This window comes from Zingiber officinale, chromosome 5A, assembly GCF_018446385.1.
Source record: "Zingiber officinale cultivar Zhangliang chromosome 5A, Zo_v1.1, whole genome shotgun sequence".
Classification (NCBI taxonomy): domain Eukaryota; kingdom Viridiplantae; phylum Streptophyta; class Magnoliopsida; order Zingiberales; family Zingiberaceae; genus Zingiber; species Zingiber officinale.
Genome location: NC_055994.1, coordinates 39578919 through 39601251, shown reverse-complemented (window position 1 = coordinate 39601251; position 22333 = coordinate 39578919). Strand labels below are relative to the sequence as shown.

The 22333-nt window shown below is 34.5% G+C and overlaps 1 protein-coding gene across 2 annotated transcripts in view; it reads left to right on the top strand.

Annotated features, from left to right (window-relative positions):
• Positions 1–22333, top strand: part of LOC121980447 (tubulin-folding cofactor E-like) — a 49309-nt gene that overhangs the window by 18172 nt on the left and 8804 nt on the right. For both annotated transcript variants that reach the window (XM_042532481.1, XM_042532480.1), the window contains 10 exons: positions 14441–14587; positions 14660–14734; positions 16529–16638; positions 16763–16899; positions 17058–17119; positions 17400–17507; positions 17586–17620; positions 19177–19245; positions 19471–19562; positions 19637–19713. In XM_042532481.1, coding sequence (XP_042388415.1) covers positions 14441–14587; positions 14660–14734; positions 16529–16638; positions 16763–16899; positions 17058–17119; positions 17400–17507; positions 17586–17620; positions 19177–19245; positions 19471–19562; positions 19637–19713 — 912 coding nt within the window. The remainder of the gene's footprint in view (positions 1–14440; positions 14588–14659; positions 14735–16528; positions 16639–16762; positions 16900–17057; positions 17120–17399; positions 17508–17585; positions 17621–19176; positions 19246–19470; positions 19563–19636; positions 19714–22333) is intronic.

Sequence of the window (22333 nt, the reverse complement as noted above, 5' to 3'; positions counted from 1 at the left end):
GAACTTCCCTTTAAATTTTAGAGGTACTTTATAATCACATAAAACACTTGGCCCCCTCCATTTCAATGTTTGTATTCAATGTAAAACATCTTTCTTAATCCCTCTATCATTTTGCAAAAATGGTCCTAAATACTTAAAACTCTCCGTTCTATATCTTAACAATTATTTTATTACGTCTAATATTGCTAAACTTACACTATAAAAATTATAACGTTTAACGACGAACATTTTCCATGGTTAATTCTTCGCTATATACAATTAGAGACGAATCAGTGATGGAATATATTTCGTTGTTTAGATTTCTGTTGTTGACATTTTTTACGACGGAATATACAACGTCGTTGCTAAAAATAGCGATGGTTTTATATATATTCATCGCGATATTCCGTAAGCTAGTTAGCGACTGTAAATTATTATCCGTCGCTAATATTCTGAACGGAATTTAGATTTCGTAAACACATTAGCACGGAATGCTAATATTCGTCGCTAATTTGATAAACGGAATGTATCAATATATTAGCGATGAATTTTAATATCCGTTGCTAATTTTCATAATAAAGATGTATATGCATCGCAAGTAGGATCAGATGAAGCTACCAAATCAAGATTTTGAGATGACTTAAATGAAATATTACAAAATATTCTGCAAATGAAATGATTTTAATAGGAGGTGATGGACATGTCAGAGTGAAAAATGAGGAATATGAGAGAGTACAATGGGGTTATAAGTTTGAAATAAAAAAATGAGGAAGGAAAAACTATATTAGTTTTTGCGATAGCATATGACCTTATATTAGCTAATACAGTTTTTAAGAAAAGAGAAGAACATTTAGTCACGTTCAAAAGTGAGAATAATAAATCACAAATTGACTTTCTTATGGTTAGAAGAAGGATAGAAAGATTTGTAAAGATTGCAAGGTCATCCTTGGAGAAAGTTTAACTACCTAACATAGGTTAGTAGTGTTGGATATACGCCTCAAATATAGTATCGATAGAAAAAAAATATATACGACTCCTAAAATTAAGTGGTAAAAGTTAAAGGATAGGAAACAAAATATATTTAAGGAGAAGGTAGGAGTATAAACATTAGGTGAAATATACATGACTCTAATATGATATGAGATAAGATGATATTAAAGTTAAAAATAGTAGCAAATGTGTACTCGGTGAGTCAAAGGGAAATATATCATTACATAAGGAATCTTGATGGTGGAATGAGAAAGTACAAGAGAAAGTGAAGGAAAAATGAATAGTTTATACGGAATTATATATTTTTTGTAAGAACGAGGAAAACTTAAAAAAATATACAATAGCCAAGAAAGAAACTAAGAAAGTAGTAAATGAAGCAAAAAATGAAATTTTTGAATGATTATATTAAGAATTTGATAAAAAAGGGAAAAGAGACATTTATAAAATAACTAAAGTGAAAGAAAAGAAGACAAGAGATCTTATCCAAATAAAATGCATTAAAGATAAATGTAATAGGATACTAGTAAATGATGGAGTAATAAAAGAGCGGTGGAAGAAGTATTTTCATCAACTTTTTAATGAAGGTTTAGGTGACCAACTTAACTTAGGTAATTTAAGTAGGTTAAATGAGTATAGAAATTTAAATTTTTATCATAAAATTCAAATTTTAGAAGTAGAACAAGCTTTAAATGGGATGCAGAAAAGCCGTTGGACCCGATAATATTCCGATAGAGGTATAAAAATGCCTAGATAAACAAGGTATTGAATGATTTACAAAATTATTTAACAAAATATTGAAAATGAAAAAAATACTTGATTAATGGAGAATAAGTACTCTAGTTCCCTTATACAAGAATAAGGGAGACATACAAAATTGTGAAAACCATAAGCGTATTAAATTAATAAATCATATCATGAACTTTTGGGAAAAAGTAATAAAAAAAATTAAGAAAGGAGACCTCGGTGATCGAAAATCAATTTGAGTTCATGCCTGGAAGGTCGACAACAGAAGCTATACATCTTAGACAATTAATTGAAAAATATCGGGAACAAAAATAAGATCTACATATTAAATTCATAGCCTTAGAAAAAATTTATGATAGAGTCCCAAGAGAAATTATATGGGAAATTCTAAAAAAGAGAGGTATTAGCGTAAAATATATTGAAATTAAGGATATGTACGAGGATGTAATGACTAGAGTAAGGCTCCAGACGGAGTAACGGAAGCATTTCCAATAAAGCTAGGGTTATATCAAGGACCAATTTTAAGTCCCTATCTTTTTACACTAATTATGGACGAACTCACTACACACATTCAAGACAGTATCGTGGTGCATGTTGTTTGTAGATGATATTATTTTGGTAGATGAGACACGTGAAGGAGTAAAGGCTTGGTGGGAAATACTAGAAGGGAAGGTTTTAAACTTAGTAGAATAAAGACAGAATATATGAAATTTAAGTTTAACAATATTAGACGTAATGAGACAATTGTTAAGATAGGAGATGACGAGTAGTTCGGAATCGAGAGTTTTAAATATTTAAGATTATTTTTTTCAAAACGATAGAGGGATCGAGAGAAATGCCTTACATATAATATAAGTAAGATTATTAAAATGGAGGAGAACGTCGAGTGTTTTATGTGATCGTAAAGTATCTCTAAAACTTAAAAAAATGTTTTACGAAATCACAATTAGACTTATTATGTTATATGGAGCTGAATGTTGGATTATGACTCGAGCACAGGAGCAAAAGATGAGAGTTGTAGAAATGAGGATGTTAAGATGAATGTGTGGATATATGAGGATCGACAAAATAAGAAATGAGAACATTAAAGAAAAAGTCGGAGTTGCATGTATTGAGGAAAAATTCCGAGAGACACATTTAAGATGGTACTGAAATGTACTTAGGCGATCAATAAATGCTTTAGTTCGGCGATGTGAAATTATGACAAACATCCATATTAAACGAGGAAGAGAAAGATAAAAAAAACTTGGTTAGCAACAATAAAATAAGATAAAATTTATTTAAGTATAGATAATGATATAGTAAGTGTTAAGAAAAAATCGTGTATTAGACACTACGGAGTTATTGACTTATATTGAGAAGGATATATAACATAATTACAATAATACCCCTAGTTATTATGTTTACAATATTCTAACACTCTCCCTCAAGCTGGAGAATATAGATCATATGTACCCAGCTTGTTACATATGTAGTCAATTCAGGAACCTCTCAGTGACTTAGTGAATATATCTGCTGATCATATGAGTTGACAAAACTAGTAGATATTTCTCCTGATATGACTTTCTCTCTAATAAAGTGACAGTCAACTTCAATATACTTTGTCCTCTCATGAAAAATTAGGTTCAAGGCAATATGCATGGCAGCTTGGTTGCCACATATAAGTGATATTTGTGTAACCTCTCCAAACTTGAGTTCCTGAAGCAACCGTTTTAGCTATATAATCTCTTGATTAGTTATAACCATAGCCCGATACTCTGCCTCTGCACTGGATCTTGCCACAACATTCTATTTTTTGTTTTTCCAAAAAACAATGTCACCTCTGACAAATATACAAAACCCAAAAGTGGATCTTCTATTAGTGGGAGATCCTGCCCAATCTGCATCAGAGTACCCTACGACTCGAGTATGTTCTTTGTCTGCATACAAAAGATCCTTTCCTGATGCGCCTCTGATATATTGAATAATGCGAGTCACAACATCCCAATGTTCTTTGCATAGAGAGTTGATAAACTGACTTAATACACTTATCGCAAATGAGATATCCGGACGAGTAACAGTAAGGTAGCTTGGTTTCCCTACTAATCGCCTGTACTATTCAGGATCTAGAAGAGGCTCATCCTGATTTGGCAGGAGCTTGACATTAGGATCCACGGGGCTGTTGACTGTCTTTGAGTTTAACATTCCTGTTTCTGATCCCTTGTTTAGACTGTGCTACTTCTATCCCTAAGAAATATTTGAGTTTGCCGAGATCCTTTGTCTGGAAATGTTTAAAAAGATGTTATTTCACCTGTGAAATCCCAAGATGATCACTACATGTGATAACAATATCATCAACATAAACCACTACGTAGATGCAACCAGTAGATGAGTGATGATAAAAGACAAAATGGTCAGCCTCGTTCTGAGTCATGCCAAACTGTTGATTTATAGTACTAAATCTACTGAATCATGCTCTGGGTGATTGCTTGAGTTCATATAAAGATTTCCGCAAGTGACATACAAGACCAGAAGACTCCCCCTGAGTAACAAAACACGGAGGTTGCTCCATGTAGACTTCCTCGAGTAGATCACCATGTAAGAATGCATTTTTGATGTCCAACTGATAAAGAGGCCCATGACGAATCACAGCAATTGACAGGAATAGACGTATAGAAGACATCTTGGCAACAGGAGAAAAAGTATCCCTATAATCCAATCTGAAGATTTGAGTATAGCCTTTAGCGATGAGACGTGCCTTAAGTCTGTCAACCATACCGTCTAGACCAACCTTCATTGTATACACCCATCGACAAACAACATCTGACTTCCAGGTGGTAGAGGAACGAGGTCCTAAGTCCCACTACTTTGTAAAGCACAAATTTCATCGAGCATAGCTTGTTTCCATCCTGGATGGGCAAAGGCATTACTTGCAGTCTTAGGAAGAGAAACAAACGACAAAGAAGAAAGACAAGAATAATAGGAAGGAGAAAGACGATGATAACTCAAAGAAATATAGTGAGGAGAAGGATTACGAGTGGAACGCATACCCTTTCGAAGTGCAATAGGAATATCAGGGTCAGGAGATGGGACCGGAGGAAATGGCAAAGGACTTGCTCCAAAGATGTGTCCACGGCAGTGTCAGGGTCGGTCGGCGGCAAAGCAGGACGAGGACGACGCTGATAAACCTGCAAAGGAGGAGACGAGTCTGGGGATGATAGAGGCGCCTCCGGAGGACAAAAGATAGTCACTGGTGCAGGTGGAGAGGGAGAAACCTCGGATTGGGAAGCGGGAGGCCCAAAAAATGAAACCGAATCAAAGAATGTGACAGCAGCAGAGATGAAGTACCGATGAAGAGTAGGGGAATAACAATTGTACCCTTTCTGAGACCGTGGGTACCCAAGGAAAACATACTTATGAGATCGGGGAGAGAGTTTATCAATGTTAGGATCAAGATCATGAGCAAAACATATAGAACCAAAGATCCGAGGTGGTAAAGGATGAAGAGGATGATGAGGGTAGAGGATATGATGAGGTATTTTACCCTGGAGAGTGGAGGAAGGCATACGATTGATGAGATAACACGCAGTAAGTACGACATCACCCCAAAACTGACGAGGAACATGAGAGTGGAGAAGAAAAGTCCGAGTGGTCTCAAGGAGATGACGATTCTTACGTTCTACAACCCCATTCTGTTGAGGGGTATGAGGGTAAGACGTGCGATGCAGTACACCATGAGATGCCAAGAAGGAACGAAATTGAGTAGAAAGATACTTGCGCGCATTGTCACTTTGCAAAGTTCGAAGAGAAATACCAAACCGAGTTTTGATTTCATGAAAAAAAGATTAAAAAATAGAAAATAATTCTGAACGTTCTTTCATCAGATATAACCATGTACAACGGGAAAAATCGTCTATAAAAGTAACAAAATATCGTGATTCCAATGTAGAAGAAACACGACTCGGACTTTAAACATCAGAATGAACTAAAGCAAAGGGGGGCGTAACCCGACTTACAGTGCGAGGAGAAAAAGAACTACGAATATGTTTACCTAGCTGACACAACTCACAAGACAAAGACTCTAAGTGAGAAAGACTACGATGTAATTGTTTCAACTTATCAAGACCTAGATGTCTCAACTGAGCATGAATAAGAAGTGGAGATGCTGCCGTCGAACCAACAAGAGAGGGTTGTTGAAGTCGATAAAGTCCATGAGACTCACATCCGAAGCTAATCATCCTCCACGTACTCCGGTAGATACCGTAAGGAAACCGACGTTTTAGTAAAAGAAATAACACAATCAAGAGACTGAGTAAGTTGACTTATTGACAATAGGTTAAAGGGAGCTCCGGGAACATAAAGAACATTATGAATAGAAAGAGACGGAAAAGGATGAACAAGACCAATACCTTTAGACTCAGTTTGGGAACCATTGGTCATGGTGACAATTGGTAAATAACCAGAAATAGTGAGAGAAGAAAATAGAGATTTATTACCAGTGATACGATCAGTGGCCCCAGAATCAAGAACCCAAGGACCTAAAGAGTGAGATATACCGGTAAAGGAATTACCAGTGTGTGCAACAACAGCAGTGGAATTAGAAGCCTGACGATCCTTAAACCATTTCAGAAAGTCATTATAGGAAGATTGTGGGGTCGGATCCAGTGCCGGCTGCGCAGCGGAAGCCGAAGAAGCGACAAAATCCTAAACGACCTGAGCAGCGCGAGGTCGCCATGTAGATTCTAACACTTATCAATCGTGTGTCCTGGTCGGTGACAGTGATCACACTAAGGACTTTCTTTGCTATCCTTACGAGGTGGAGGTCTGTTGTTGTTTCGAGAGACCAAAGCTGACGAGTCACTAGGAACGGAAGGAGGCAACGCCAAGACTTTGGCAGGGACATGGAGGAGAGTCGTCCAGGTACTGTCTATGGTAGCTTCTGTGGGGCTGCCCAGGATTTGATCATGAACATGAGAATAATCTAAGGGCAGACCATATAAAGCCAGAGACATAAAAAACTTCTTTCGATTTTCAAACTTTGCAACAGGAGTGGCCGCAGGTGGAAGTAGTTCATTGAAGTCACACAGAAGGCTAGAGATCGAACCCAGATAAATTGACATTGAATCCTTAATTTGATAGGCACTGAGGATGGTCATGAGATCTTCACAAACTTGATAGAGTCGCCGAGAGGTATTTGTAAAGAGTTGTTGAGCCTGTGTCCAAATATCTTTACAGGTTTTGTGAGTGCGGAAGACATCCCTAAGAGATGGATGGACGATGGCTCAGATAATGCAACACAACTGGGTGTCAACCTTTCTCCACAGAGGACGATCGACGATTTGGACATCCTCTTCAGTTTGAGAGAGATGTGTCTCATAACCCTATCTAACAAGCCAAAGCTCAATGTGAGAGGACCAAGAGGAGTAGTTCTTACCATCCAACTGCTCGGAGGAGAGTGGTGCAGTGATGTGGTTGGTAAAGATTGAGGTATCTGGCTTTGGGATGTCGAATGTAGCCATTGATTAGTTTGGAAAGAATTGTAAAGAACGTCGAAGGAGAAGATGAAGAGGCAGTCGACTGTCCCCTTCTCTGGTGAAAACTCCTTGCTTCCGCAACCATGTCGGCAGAAAGTCCATAACAGCCTCAGTGATGCACTCAAAGAAGAGCTTGCTGGAGATGAAGATGAAACGGTCAACTGGAATTGAGAAGAAGATGCTCACTACTTTGCCGACCTCCTCCTCTGTTGAACACCTTGTGTTAGCAACCACGTTGGCAAGGAAATCTTCGGATGTAGGGACGGAGAGGAAGAAAGAACAACCAGAGAAGAGGGAAGAACAACCGTATTCCTCTGTTAGAAACCACATCCGCGGGAAGCCTTCATAGAGCAGAACCACTGTGGCAACGAAACTCTAGATTGAAGTCGGCACTCTTCAACAAGGATCGGGAGATGAGGGAAATCCACCGCGCCAAAGCAGAACTACTTCGCTGGAAGGGAACACTGAGGAGACGTTGTCACCTTAGTCAGAAGAACCCTAAGATGAGGTCATCACCTTTCCCAGAGCCGTCGGAGATGTTGTCGTCGTCTGAGAACAGAGGAGCCCGAGACGGGATAGCTTCGTTGGTCGTTAGGGATGAGAGTCAGCCTGCGGATCGCACACTTGCTGGTCACGTCGAGGACGATTGTGTGATTATTGGCGAATACGAAGAGCGTGCTGTCAGGGAGGAGGTGGAGAAGAGAAAACGCAAGAGAGCGACGACGCAGGAAATTAGGATTTTCTTTTAACTTGGCTCTGATACCATGTTAAGAGAAAACCGTGTATTAGACACCACAGAGTTATTGACTTATATAAAGAAGGATATACATCATAATTACAATAATACCCCTAGTTATTATGTTACAATATTCTAACAGGAGGAGATAGAGCTCAATACGTAAAAGGATTTATATAGTCGACCCCACCTAGTGGGATAATGTTTGGTTGTTGTTGTTGCTTGAATGAGTGATCATTTGGTAAAAATTTATGATGATTATCAAGCCAGGATATCTTTCCACTACAAGACAATAAAATGCATCAGATTCTTTTATGCAATGTGGTATACTAACTTACCAGCCATGCTCCATCTTGACAATATTGAGTATGCTTAAAAATCACTAATCGTTTATAACAAAGCAACATACATTGTAAAATTTGATTTACTTAGAATGTTATAAGTCTTCGACCCTATATTCCATAAATGATTTAGCTCTGCAATAAAAAGTTGTAAAAAAATATCTATTTGTCCTTTTGGATTCTGAAGACTTGGAATATGCTCAGTAAGAAATATTAATCGTCTTTCATGAGGTAAGTTATATGGTGTTAAGAAAATTGGCCAGGATGAATATTGCTGTCTATAACTTCCAAATGACTGAAATCCATATGCGGAAAGTCCAAGTTTTACATTACATGGTTCCATTACAAAGGAGGAAAATGTTGTATCAAGATGTTTTTATGCAGGGAATCACAAGGATGACATATTATATCTCCTTCATGTACATGATTTTGATACCACTTCATGTAGCTTGCTATTGCGACAGATGCATATAAGCGTTGGAGCTTAGCAGTTAACGAGAAGTAATATATGACTTTCAAGAGAATATTTTTCTTCTTCTAAGGCATGCGACTACTCTGTTTATAACGAGGGTAATTACATATTCTGCATTCCATAAGTTCGCTATCTTCATTCCAAAAGATCACGCAGTTATTGATACAACAATAAATCTTCTCTATCAGTACATCCTAATCTTTAATCAATTTCTTTATATTATAAAAGCTATTAGTCATGTAGTTATTAGCGGGGAGCAACTCTGACATCAATTGATACATGTCATCGTAACATCGTTCAGAGAAATGTTGTTCTGCCTTCATGTTCAATAATCAGCTGCTAGTTGAGAATGACTAGAAGGAATGCTTTCCCATAATTCTTTTTCACTAGTTTTTAACATGTCATATATTTTCTGAACTTCGGGCATATGTATTTTCTCTATATTTGATTGATCATATGCATTTATTGTGTCGTAAACCATTGATTGCATTGTATTCATATGCCTTGATGATTCCTATGACAGGACGAAGCAACAAAAGGTTTAATTTGGTTAAATACACACGACTCTTCATGACAATATTAGTTATAATAATTTGAAATAAACCTATACCTACATATATGTGTTTTCATTGTATCCTTATCACGGGAAACTATATTTCTATATTTGTGCTGGTTACATGGACACTTTAACTTGGTACTATTCAAGCATTCTGGATGAGACTCAATGAAGTTCACAAATTCTTCAACCCTAGCAAAAAATTCTTGACTGATAAAGCCATTGCCTAACCTATTGTACATCAAAGTCTTGTTCATATACATTGTATCCTAATGAGAATAAAATTTTCAGTATTGTTAATCATGTCAAATTAAGCATGGTTATATTTAAATCATTTAGGTCCCATGAAACTAAGCATGCTTTTCTAAGGTAAATGTCGGAAACCTTAGTTTCTTGTAAGAGGTTCTCCTATGATTGGATTAGAAGAACGAGCTTCTTTTTAGGTCTCATGAAATTACTTGCAATTGAATAGGAATCATTGTATCTCTAACTTAATCTAATTATCAAATATCATAATTAGTATGCATGACAATGGAAAACTATAATTGGACAATCAAAATAACATATATATGAGAACTTAGCGCATCAATATTGTTCTAAAAATTCAAACATACATGGAACATACACATAATATCAGCAAAATAATACAACGGGCTCGCCCTCGGAAACAAATCTAGTCTCATGAGCACAACGTGAGGTCGAATTCAGCCTCATAAGAATACACGACCTGAGAGCACCAAAGCTTTACCTTGCGATGGAGAAGAGCAGATAGATTTTTTCTCGAAGGAGTGCTTGCGAATAGTGGAGATCTAGGGCATAATGACGACAGTGAGGAGTTGGATTTCGGAGAGAAGGAGCTCTGACACACTGACTCGCGGACGTCGGAGAGCACCAATGACTTAGAAATGACGGAGAGAGTGTTGAGGCCGGAGTCGGTAACTAAGCCTACTGGACACAAGGCTAAGGCTGCTAGATGCCGTCGCCGGAGAGGATGCGTTGGAGAGGATAGGATGGAGATGAATTTCGTCGGAGATGCCGTGGTCGGTTGTTAGACAGAATCACCGAAGGGTGAGAGTGAGGAGATCGATCGCGTGAATTTGATATGCGGGCTGAAAACCTTATTTTTCTCGATTTTAGCGACAAATATTTACTCCGTTGCTATTAGTGACAACTAATATTTAATCCATCGCTATTAATGCTGGAATTTAATATTTTTCTATCAATGATCATCTGATTTTTTAAATTTTATTGTATAATTAGCGACGGATTAAATACTCTGTCGCAAATACCGACGTCGAATAAGTTATATGTCGCTATTAGCGACAGAGTGAAATAAACCGTCACTAAAGTCGCCACTAATCGTTGATTTTTTAGTGTTAAATTTCATATATTTTGTCTTTACTCTATTAAGTCTAAAACCTTTCACTTCTAGTGTTTTCCACCAAAATTCTAGTTTAACATTTACTACTTCACGTATCTCATCTACCAAAATAATATCATCTGTAAACAACATATATCATAGTACTGAGTTTTAAATGTGTTTAGTGAGTTCATCTATGATTAGCGTAAAAAGATAGGGAAGCTAATTCTTAGTGTAACCATATTTTTATTGGAAATGCTTTAGTTAATCCGCTTGAAGTCTTCATTTTGGTCGTTATATTCTCATACATATCCTTAATTAGTTCAATATAAGTTACACTAATATTTCTTTTTTATAAAATTCTCCATATAATTTCTTTTGGGACTTATCATAAGTTTTTTCTAAGTCAATGAATACCATGTGTAGATCTTGCCTTAAAATATATATAATTTTTATTGTCGATGAACTTAAATTGATTTTCGGTCACTGTGGTCTCCTTAATTTTTTTTCTATTACTTTTTCCCGAAGTTTCATAGTATGATTCATTAGTTTAATATCTCTATAGTTTATACAATTTTGTACGTTTCCCTTATTCTTATATAAGGAAATTAGAATACTTATCCTCTATTAATCAGATATATTTTTTCATTTCAATATCATGTTAAATAATTTGGTAAGTCATTCAATATCTTGCACTTCCATACCTCAGAATATTATCTGGTTCAATTGCTTTTTCATTTTGCATCTCATTTAAAACTTGTTTTACTTTTGAAGTTTGAATGTTACGATAAAAATTTAAATTTTTACATTCATTTGACCTACTTAAGTTACTTAAACCTTTGTTAAAATGTTGATGAAAATATCTTTTCCACCGTTCTTTTATTTTTTCTATCATTTACTAGTATCCTATTGCATTCATCTTTAACATCTTGTCTTTCTCACTCTCACTTTAACTATTCTATAAATATTTTTTCCTCTTCTTTTGTATCCAATTTTCAATATAGTCATTCAAAAGTTTCATTCTTTACTTCATTCATTCTTTCTTAGTCTTTCTATGGGTTATTGTATATTTTTTTGAATTTTCCTCGGTCTTACAAATATATAATTCCTTATAGATGGTTCATTTTTCCTTTATTTTCTTCTATGCTTTCTCATTCTACTACTAAAATTCCTTATTTAGTGGTGCATGCCCCTTTAACTCACCGAGTATATTCTTAGCTATTATTTTTTTGACTTTGATATTATCTTATCCCATGTGTAATTTCACCTGTACTTCTACCTGCTCCTTAAATATGTTTTATGTCCCATCTTTTAACTTCCACCACTTATTTTAGGAATCGTATATATTTTTCTTTTATTTATACTATGATTGAGGAGTATATCCAACGATACTAACCTATGTTGAGTAGTTTAGCTTTCTCTAGGGATTATCTTGCAATCTTTATAAATCTTTCTGTCTTTTCTTAACTATAAGAAAGTCAATTTGCGATTTATTATTTTTACTTTTAACGTGATCAAGTGTTCTTCTCTCTTTTTTTTTTTTAAATATTAGCAATATAAGGTCATATGTTATCGTAAAATTCAATATAGTTTTTCTTTCTTCATTTCTTGTTCCAAACATATAATTATATGCATTTTCTCATATGCCTCATTTTTCACTCCAACATGGTCATTTAGATCGCTTCGTATTAAAATTATTTTATTTGGCGGAATGATTGTAATACTTCATCTAGGTTATCTCATAATCTTGATTTGATATCTTCATATAATCCTACTTGAGATGCATATATGCTAATTACGTTCATAGTTTCTGTCGCTACTACTATCTTGAGTGCTATAATTCTATTCCCTTTTTAACTACTCTAACTTTATTTTTCAACGAACTATCTACAAAAAAAAAATATATACTACATTTCTTGTTTTACTCTTTCCTATGTACTATATAATTTAAAACTTGAGTTCTTTATCATCTTTTCCTTCTCGCTCAATGTCTCTTTTACGCATAAAATACTAATTCGTCTCCTAATCATTGTATCTATTACCTCCATTGCTTTACGAGTTCCTATGTTCCATGTTCCAAATCTTAGACTATTAGTTTTCCTATAATTTTTGTTCTTATCCAATTTATAGTGTGAGAACTCTTGCTTATTTAATTCTACACCTAAGTTCTCATGGAAATGTAGCGGTCCTTGTCGATGCACTTTTCAATGTGAACTCTTACATATTTAACAATACACCCGAGATCTGGAGATGTAGCGGTCTTTGCCGAGACGCCCCTACAACACGTTCCTTCCGGGAACAACCTAACATTAGCACAATACTTTTGGATCCATTCATTGAACTTTTGTCATAGTTTAATATTGGCTGGCAACCTAATGTAACTCTCTTCCTTTATGTCAGATTGGGACTGGTTCGTGGTGGGCGGTGTATAAGATAATTTATAGTGGTTATATAATTAAAAGTTTATTACATATCATTATTATATTACTGATAAATTATTATAGATTTTTTTGTTATATCTATTAATAGCAATTATTATTATTAATGTTATATAACTAACTGTTATAATTGATAATTTATATCTGTTACACATTATTAATTATATAACAATTTATATAATATGAAATGTAAATATTGAATAACATTGTTTTATAATGCATGATGTCATTTAATACTGTTAATATAACAGATGTAAATCCTGATATGATATACATTATAAATAATATACTGTTAATGTAACAGATATAAATACTGATATGATATATATTATAAATGTTACGTATAACTGTTATAACTATAACATATAAGTACTATTGTAAATATAGTCTAGAATTGTTGTAAATACAACATATACCCTGTTGTAAATATAACATATACTTGACGTAAGTATAACATATACGGTTGGTCCTGGTGCGGCTAACTAGAGGAGGGTGAATAACCTGAAATAAGTGTTTGCATACCACTTGATTCACAGTTTCTTTTGATGCATGATGCATCCATGGTGTCGCTAATCACCATTGACTGTAATTGGTACTCCATGAACCCTAATTCATAGCTCTAATCCTTTTGTTCTTCTCCATAGAAGGAATCAAATCTATTCCTTCTGGTGCAGTGCGTGTTGGCTGAGAACTTGTGTCTCGTCGATACCATGTATACTGAAAGGACACAGAATTCATCCAGCACGACTCTGATGTATTGGCCATATGAAGGCAAGGTGTGAGAGAGTGTTGCCTACCTCTGCTATATCCAGGATCCTTTCTTGTTCTGTGATGTTGGATTTTGCATTTCAGTATTTTTGGAGTATTATCTATATATATTAGTTACTATATTATCTATATATATTAATTAATATATATGTCAATTAACTAATCATCAATTAACCTAATTATAATTTTCTAAAATAGATTCCTAGTTTGTATATAAATATGTCTCACTCTTCAATAAAGATAATTAATTCTTTTTATCGCAAATAACATGGAGGAAAGCTAGAGACACCCTGTGGCTAAGATCTTCTTAGCCAAATTTCATGCAACACATTTCTGTCCCAGTTAGTATAATAAATGTAAAACAAGCAATGTGGGTTAATATGAGTTGAGTACTTGAATCAATTAAATTTTCTGATTTTTTGTTTGGAGTATATTTCTCTCTTTGGTACATGAAATTTTTTTTATATATTAATCTTTTGGCTGTTGGCTTCTTGTCGATAACTATCATTTCATTTAATTTAATTCCGTCTTTTGTTGTCGTAGGATATTGATACCCTCTGCAAAGCACTACCAGCTCTTGAAATTCTCAACTTAACAAACAATCTCATGGATTGTAAAATTCCTTATATTCCTTCTCTTGGGGGCATCCGTGTACTGGTTCTTAGTAATTGTGGCATCACATGGAATCAGGTGACACTTAAAGATGTAGATGTAATTTTTTTTTTCTATCAAAACAGCTGACTATTAGTTTACTGCAATCAGGTTGAAGAACTCAAAGAATCACTTTCTGCTATCCAAGAATTACATTTGATGAAAAATAATATACAGATAATAGTGGTAAGAGTTACATTCTGATTTCTTCAAATCTATAATCTTGAACTTACATTAGGAACATGGTTTAAAATTTTGAGCCGTATCGGAGTTTTGGTTTACGATTGAAATGATATGGTTTAATATTGTATTGTGCCGATACGGTTTCGGTATTTTTTAAATATAAAATATATTAATTAAAAAATATTATTATAGTATTTGATTACAATAAATATTTACTATTTGGTTATACTAATATTTGAAGAGGAACCTTAACGCAACGGTAAAGTTATTGCTTTGTGGTCAAAAGGTCACAAATTCAAATCATGGAAACAACCTCTTGCAAAATGTATGGTAAGGCTGTGTACAATGGATACTTCCTCGGGACCCCGCATGGCGGGAGCTTCGTGCACCGGGTTGCCCTTTTTTTTTTATTATACTAATATTTTAAAAATTAGCATTGACTAAAAATCAATTTAGAATTAATTAAAGTCTAAACATAATATTGGATTAATTTATTTTAATCAGATTAAAAATAAATTTTCCCCCCATGTATTTAATGTATTTAAGGAGGAAAGGAATAAAAAAAATTAAAAAGAAAATTTTTCCATGTGTTTAAGGATAAAAAATAAAAAAATAAAAATATGGGGAGGAAGAAAAATTAATTAACAACAACAACAACAACAACAACCAAGCCTTTTCCCACTAGGTGGGGTCGGCTGTATGAATCCTTTTACGCCATTGAGCTCTATCTCCTATTATATCATCATTTATATTTAAATAAATTTTATCTTGTTTTATTATTGCTAACCAAGTCTTTTTTGGTCTTCCTCTTCCTCGTTTTATATGCATGTTTATCATAGTTTCACATCGCCTAACTGGAGCATTTATTGGTCGTCTAAGTACATGTCCATACCATCTTAAACGTGTCTCTCTGAGTTTTTCCTCAATAGATGCAACTCCTACTTTCTCTCTAATGCTCTCATTTCTTATTTTGTCCATCCTCGTATGTCCACACATCCACCTTAACATCCTCATCTCTGCAACTCTCATCTTCTGTTCATGTGCTCGAGTCATAGCCCAACATTCAGCTCCATATACATAGCAGGTCTAACTGCGGTTTTATAGAACTTACGTTTAAGTTTAAGAGGTACTTTACGGTCACAAGAAAAATTAATTAAGAAGGAAAAAATAACTATTAACAAAATAAAAAAATAATAGTTAACAAAATAAAATTTTTAAAAAATAACTGTGGTCTCGTCATGTAACCGCGGGGCCTCACGTGGGGCCTCGGCATGACTGCGTAGCCTTGCACGGGGTCTCGAGGGGGCGTGCCGGTTTTGGTGCCATGCTGGTCAGCAAATGGAACAATAAATTCCACCTTTGCCGCCTGGTACGACACGAGATTTTAAACTATGATTAATGAATGAAAAGAACTGGCCTTATATGATTATTTTTATCTTGATTTGCCATTTATGCTACTTGTAAGGAGCATGTTGAAAGGGCTTCTCTGTTGGCTATCGATGGTACCTTTTCTTCACTGGTGTAAGTGGTGCTTATCCCATATAATGTAGTCACTCTTGGTGATTCATTTATTTATTACATTTTGGTAACAATAAATTTATTTCCATCAGTATTTAGTTATGGACCTAAATGAACATTTAGGGAGTGGTTTTTCAATATTTAGCATGGCCAATGATTAGTTCCTTTTTTGCTCTCAATGCCGAATTCTGTAACTTCTATAAGTGATTTGAAAAACAAAACAAAACGAAAAAAACCTAAGAACAAAGAAATATGATGCTATGTTATTTCATCAAACAGTGTGCTTCCAATGCTCGTGGTCAAGGATTTGATTCGTTGAGAGTTTTAAATTTGGAAGAGAATCATATTGAATCATGGGATGAAATATTGAAGCTTTCTTATTTAAGAAGGTAAGAATGCATGCTGCCATCTAACATGTCAATTATTGCTATTTCAAGAAGTTTGAGAACGTAAGCTTGTATTTTTCTCTAGCACTCATATTCCTAGTCCAAGATATTTAAGTTATGGTTGCAGTTTGGAACAGCTGCATTTGAACAGGAATAAACTGAGGCAAATATACTACCCTCTTGATCAACGAATGACAGGAAGTGATTTTTCTACAAAGGCTACAAATATTAGACCATTTGAATGTCTGCAGTGCCTACTTCTAGGTAACTTGCGATGCCTCTTTGATTTCATTGGTAGACTCTGGTTTTAACTTTTTTGTAATATCCTTTTGGACGTTGAACATAATTATTAGAGATTGATACATTCTTTGTTACATTAGTTGGTTTTCTCTAATGTGACTGACAACTAAAAAGATGTTTAGGATCCAACGAGATTGATAACGCGGCATCAATCGATTCCTTGAACCTGTTCCCTAGATTGATGGTGAGCTCATTTATCTTGGATAATTGTGCATGCACACCATTCTCTGATAATTCTCTTTAATAATTTCTCTCCTCCACTCATCCATTGCCTAACTAACAATAGCTCACGTCAAATGCTTGATATTGCTATATTATTTGCAAGGACCACAGCATGTGCCATTCATTATTCTTTCACACATGCATCAGCTGAATCTGAGTTGACTTGCATTTTAGAGAAATTTGTATTTGGGATCGCCATCTGCATATTCTTTCGTAACTTTATGTTTTGGCATTAATTGAAGGACATAAGGCTTTCAGACAATCCTATTGTTGATCCTTCCAAAGGAGGTGTCTCGAGATTTGTGTTGGTTGCACGACTTGCAAAAGTTAAGTTCCTCAATGGGAGTGAGGTATTAATCTTCTCTATTAATCAATTTGCCTATCTATTTTGCGGTTTTTAGAATAAATTTATATACTTTGTTTAATAGGTAAGTCAACGTGAGCGGAAAGAATCAGAAATTCGGTGAGTTGATTTATCAATTGAATAATGGTTAGACATTTTATCTTTACTGGTATTATGGTTAGATGGTTTACCTATGATGCTCTGCTGAAAGAAAATGTGCAGCTAAATTTCATAATATGCTAGATTGAATATAATCTGAACATCCATGCAGTATATATATGCTAGTATAGTAACATTGTATCCTCCTTGACCTGATTATATCATCAGGAATTTTGTTTTTGCATGGCAAGTAGTTGCCATGGAATTCAACAAGAAAAGAGATATTGCGGTTCTATTGCATAATTAAGCATGTGACCGCCAATCACATGGTGAAAGTATTGTAAAGCATAGTACTGGTAGAAGGAAAAGAAAAGCCTTTACCTGTGATTGACTGTTACTGACACATTAATAATGGATTCCTCTGATTCTAATGGGCAAGCATATAAACAACTCAAAATGCAATGATATAAGTTAATGAGCCTATGTTCTCAACTATATTGTTTGTTGTAGTTTTATACTGAACTAACAGATATCACATTTTTTATTGTAGTATGCAAAAATTTAGAAATGCATATTTTATCGTACTGTTAGTATTAGTAAATTGGTGATGTGGCAACCTATTCTATTATTTTACATGCTTGTCAACCCAGAAGGCCAAATCATGTAAGGGAAACCTAAGAAACACATGCTCACATTCTTATGACTATATAAATATTCAGTGATATTTTATGTGAATTGGCCTTTTTAGTGAATAGACGACACATGATTGCATGCTTTCTTGTGAGGCTGCCACCTCACAAGAAGATTGGGAAATGCTGAATAAAATTGTTACAAATTTCTAAGTTTATGCATAAGATTGGGAAATGAGAAGATAAAATGTATGAAGTAGGTCATAATTCAAGATATTTTAATTAACCCAATATATTACCACAGGGAGTCAGTGATGAGCGGTGTAGTTTGAGATTACTTGTCAAGTAATTACAATGACAGTCAACAAGGGATGATATCTGCTTACTGAACGGTGATTGTGCAAAAACACCATTTGCAAAAAGAAAATGAGAAAAGTCTTATTTGAATGATGTTTGTGTATATATGATTCTTACAATTTTGATTGGTTCCTGCATATAATGGAAAATCCAATGATACAAGGGGAGCAATTTCAGTCAAAACAAGAAATGAAATTTGTAACTAGTAATTCAGTAGACAAGAAATGAAATTTGTAACTAGTAATTCAGTAGACAAGAAATGAAATTTGTAACTAGTAATTCAGTAGAAGTGATCCTGATCCCTTCATATTATCGCCTAGTTTGCAGTGTGAATACTACAATATCTTAAATTATTCGGATTGAACTAGAATTACAGACAAATGTTGCAAGTACAAATTTGGGGTGTTGCATGATGCGGGTGAGACAGTTTTCTCCATGTCTGCTCTCACAACTTCCTTGATTCTAGTAAATAAATCTGAATCACATCTATGCCCATAATTTGGATAGATATTTAGGGATCAAGTTTGAATAGAAAGTTTGTCTAGATTGGTACCTTTTATATCTGGATGCTTATACTAGTGAATAATGCAGATATGTCCGTCTTGTTATGTCAAAGATGCAGTCAGATGATCTGGAGGAAATTCAACGCTTTCATCCTAGGTAATCCACTGCTTTTTTCTTTATTTTTGTCAATGCAACAAATTGGCTGTGTGTAGGACAGTGTGACGCCATCATTTATTTGTTTCATTCCATTAAGGTTTTATATTTGTCCCTTTTGACTCCATGCCATTATAGAGTAAATTTTTTATTTACCAGTCAATTAGAAAAGCCCGAAGGCTTAATTAAATTGTCTAGATATTATGATTTAGCTCCTCACGAATGCAGATTTGTGGAGCTTAAGGCACTGCATGGTATTGCTGATGAGACACCATCCTCTGGAATTTCTGGACCACAGAAAATGTCTTCTGGACTTATCTGTATGGTTTTAAATGTGATTTGAAAACAATCAGTAGCCAATAATATATGGAAATAATTTCTCTTGGTTGTGCAGGTGTTACGTTGAAGTGTGTAGGAGCTTCCATGGGAGAAAAACAACCCTTGACCAAGAAGCTGCCATCTACTGTTACTGTATGCCATTTGATTTAGTGTAAATCCATTTTGTCTTAGGAAGTTTCTACCAATCCAATTTGACTTAACCAAGGATTAAGGTGTCAAGCTATACCAATCCAATGAATCTACTTGTAACAATATTCTAAGAGCTCGCATTGACCATTAGGAGTAGGTAACCCTATTCTGCCTGCTGACCGACACTAACAACGGGATAGCAGATTGCATCAGAAATAGATAGAGAGAAGAGAGATTAATGAAGAGAAACCATCATCAGAGCAGTGATAACAGATACAATAGATGTTTGTGTGGTGGGGTGGGGGGTTGATGTATCGAGTTGAGATAGATTGATGTATCAAGTTGAGATAGATCAAAGAGAGGGGAACTACTAGAAAGGAGAGAGATGGACAACAGGCGCTGTAGTGGTAGTGAGCAAGGTTTAAAATTTCGACCTGTGCCGAGATTTTGGTCCGAGACCGGAACGATACGGTTTTAGTATCGTATCGTGCCGTGCTGATACGGTTTCGGTAATTTTATTTAAACATTAAATCAGTAAAAAATATAAAATAATTAAAAAATATATATAAGAATATAAATATGATTTAATAGAATTTTTATAAAAAATTTTATTTTTTTTAGAATTTTAAAGAATTTTTTAAAATTTTAAAATAGTAATAACAATTTCAGAATATTATTTAATAAAATTGATTATTTTTTAAAAATTTTAAATATATTTTTTATATTTTATTGGGATAATTTAATTAGGGTTTAAAAAAACCCCTTTAAAATATCACAATTAAATGAGAATTGTTTAATTTATTTAAATTGTAATTTTGCACAGTGATTCCCTGCCCCGTGACCCAGCGCCTGCGCCCGCGCCTCGCCCGCGACGCCATTGACGCCCCGTGGATGCCTCCGACGGCGCCGGAGGCTCCGGCGACACCTCCGGCGGCACCGGAGGAGTCCGACAACGCTTCCGGCAGCGCCAGAAGTGTCCGTGACATTTTCGGCGTCGCTAGAAACGTCGCATTGCGACTCCTTCGACGCTCGCGACGCGCTTCAGGCGCTGCGAAGCTTCCGGCGACACCGGAAGCTTCTAGCGACGCTGTTCCTCATGGTGCGACGATTTTTGGTGCGCGCACGACTCCTCTTGGCGCGTGACGCACGACGCGACTAAATTGTCGCTCGTCCGGTACCGGTTTCCGTGCGCGGGCGGAACGGTAAGTTTCGCCCGTTCCGCCCGGCACGAAATGAAATTTTGAACTATGGTAGTGAGTGTGGTATCAAGCAACGATCGGGATCAAGAGAGGGATTGCAGGAGAGGGGAGAGACGTGAGTTGTGACAAAAAAAAAAATATAATTCATAATCAAATTATCTTATATATATAATTTCTTTAATTGTAAACTTATTAAAATAAATTCAAATTGAATTATATGTGAATTCACTTTATGTTAATCACCATGTCTACTTGATCGATTCCACCAAACCTTAAATTGATTGCCATTCAACTTTAGTTTTAAAAATATTAGTTTAATTTAGCTTAATTAGTTATCTAAATATTTTTGAAAATAAATTAAAATGTAATTTTTTAAAAATAGGATAAGATTCCATATATAGCACTGGTGAAGTTTTTTGGGTTCTAATTTTTGTGACATTGGGTGAGACAGTTTAGCATTAGCATATGATGGGAAAATTAGAGTTCCACGAAATTGTGTCAAGCATTTCATTTGTGTTCTTTTAGTTTTTGTTCGAATGCCAAGGAATAACTAGGATTCTATATGATGATTTATTTAAATATATATTTTTAAAATTAAGTTAAAAATAATTTATTTTATATTTTAAATTTATAAGAATATCATTTAAAATATATTACACTTCTTTTGATATTAGTAAGGTGACATGAAATCTATCCTAATTATTTATATAAATTTTAATTTAAGTATTATATCAATTTTTTCAAGAAAAAAATATATTTGTTTTCCTTTATCTAACAATTTAGGTTGTTATATAAAACCAATATAAAAATTACTATAATGAAAAATTGGTTTTAAAAATTAAAATGTAAAATATAAAAACACTTTTTGAGCCAAGAATTATTGTGTTATCATCTCCTCATCCTTTCACTATACTATAGAAAATCTAATTTTATCTACATTGTTAAACTAAATTTAGGCGACTCTTTTATATATTCTGAAAATATAAAAATTACATGAATCCTTTGAAATTAAAACATCCAAATAAATGTAACATAACCAATGTGAAGATGTTGAAACTGAAGGTCAAGCTTCATGACCATTATAAGTTCTTAGACATGAAGTCTCAACAATAAAACTTTAAGTAATTAAGATTATATCATTGTGTGCAATATTAATAAAAATATAAATTTTGAATTTTTATGTTACTGATAGCTATTGTTAAAAATTCAATAAGCACAAAACCTCACATGGAAATACCAAAACAATGAACTCAATAGTCAACAACTGAAATATAATCTCAACTGAGCATTTATAACAATCAAATATTAATTATTTTTTATTAAGATACACATATTTAAGAAAAATACCAAAACTATATTGATAGAAACCGTGTCATTTCGGTTAGAGACTGAAAACCTTAGATTCAATTTTTAGGAATCCATGA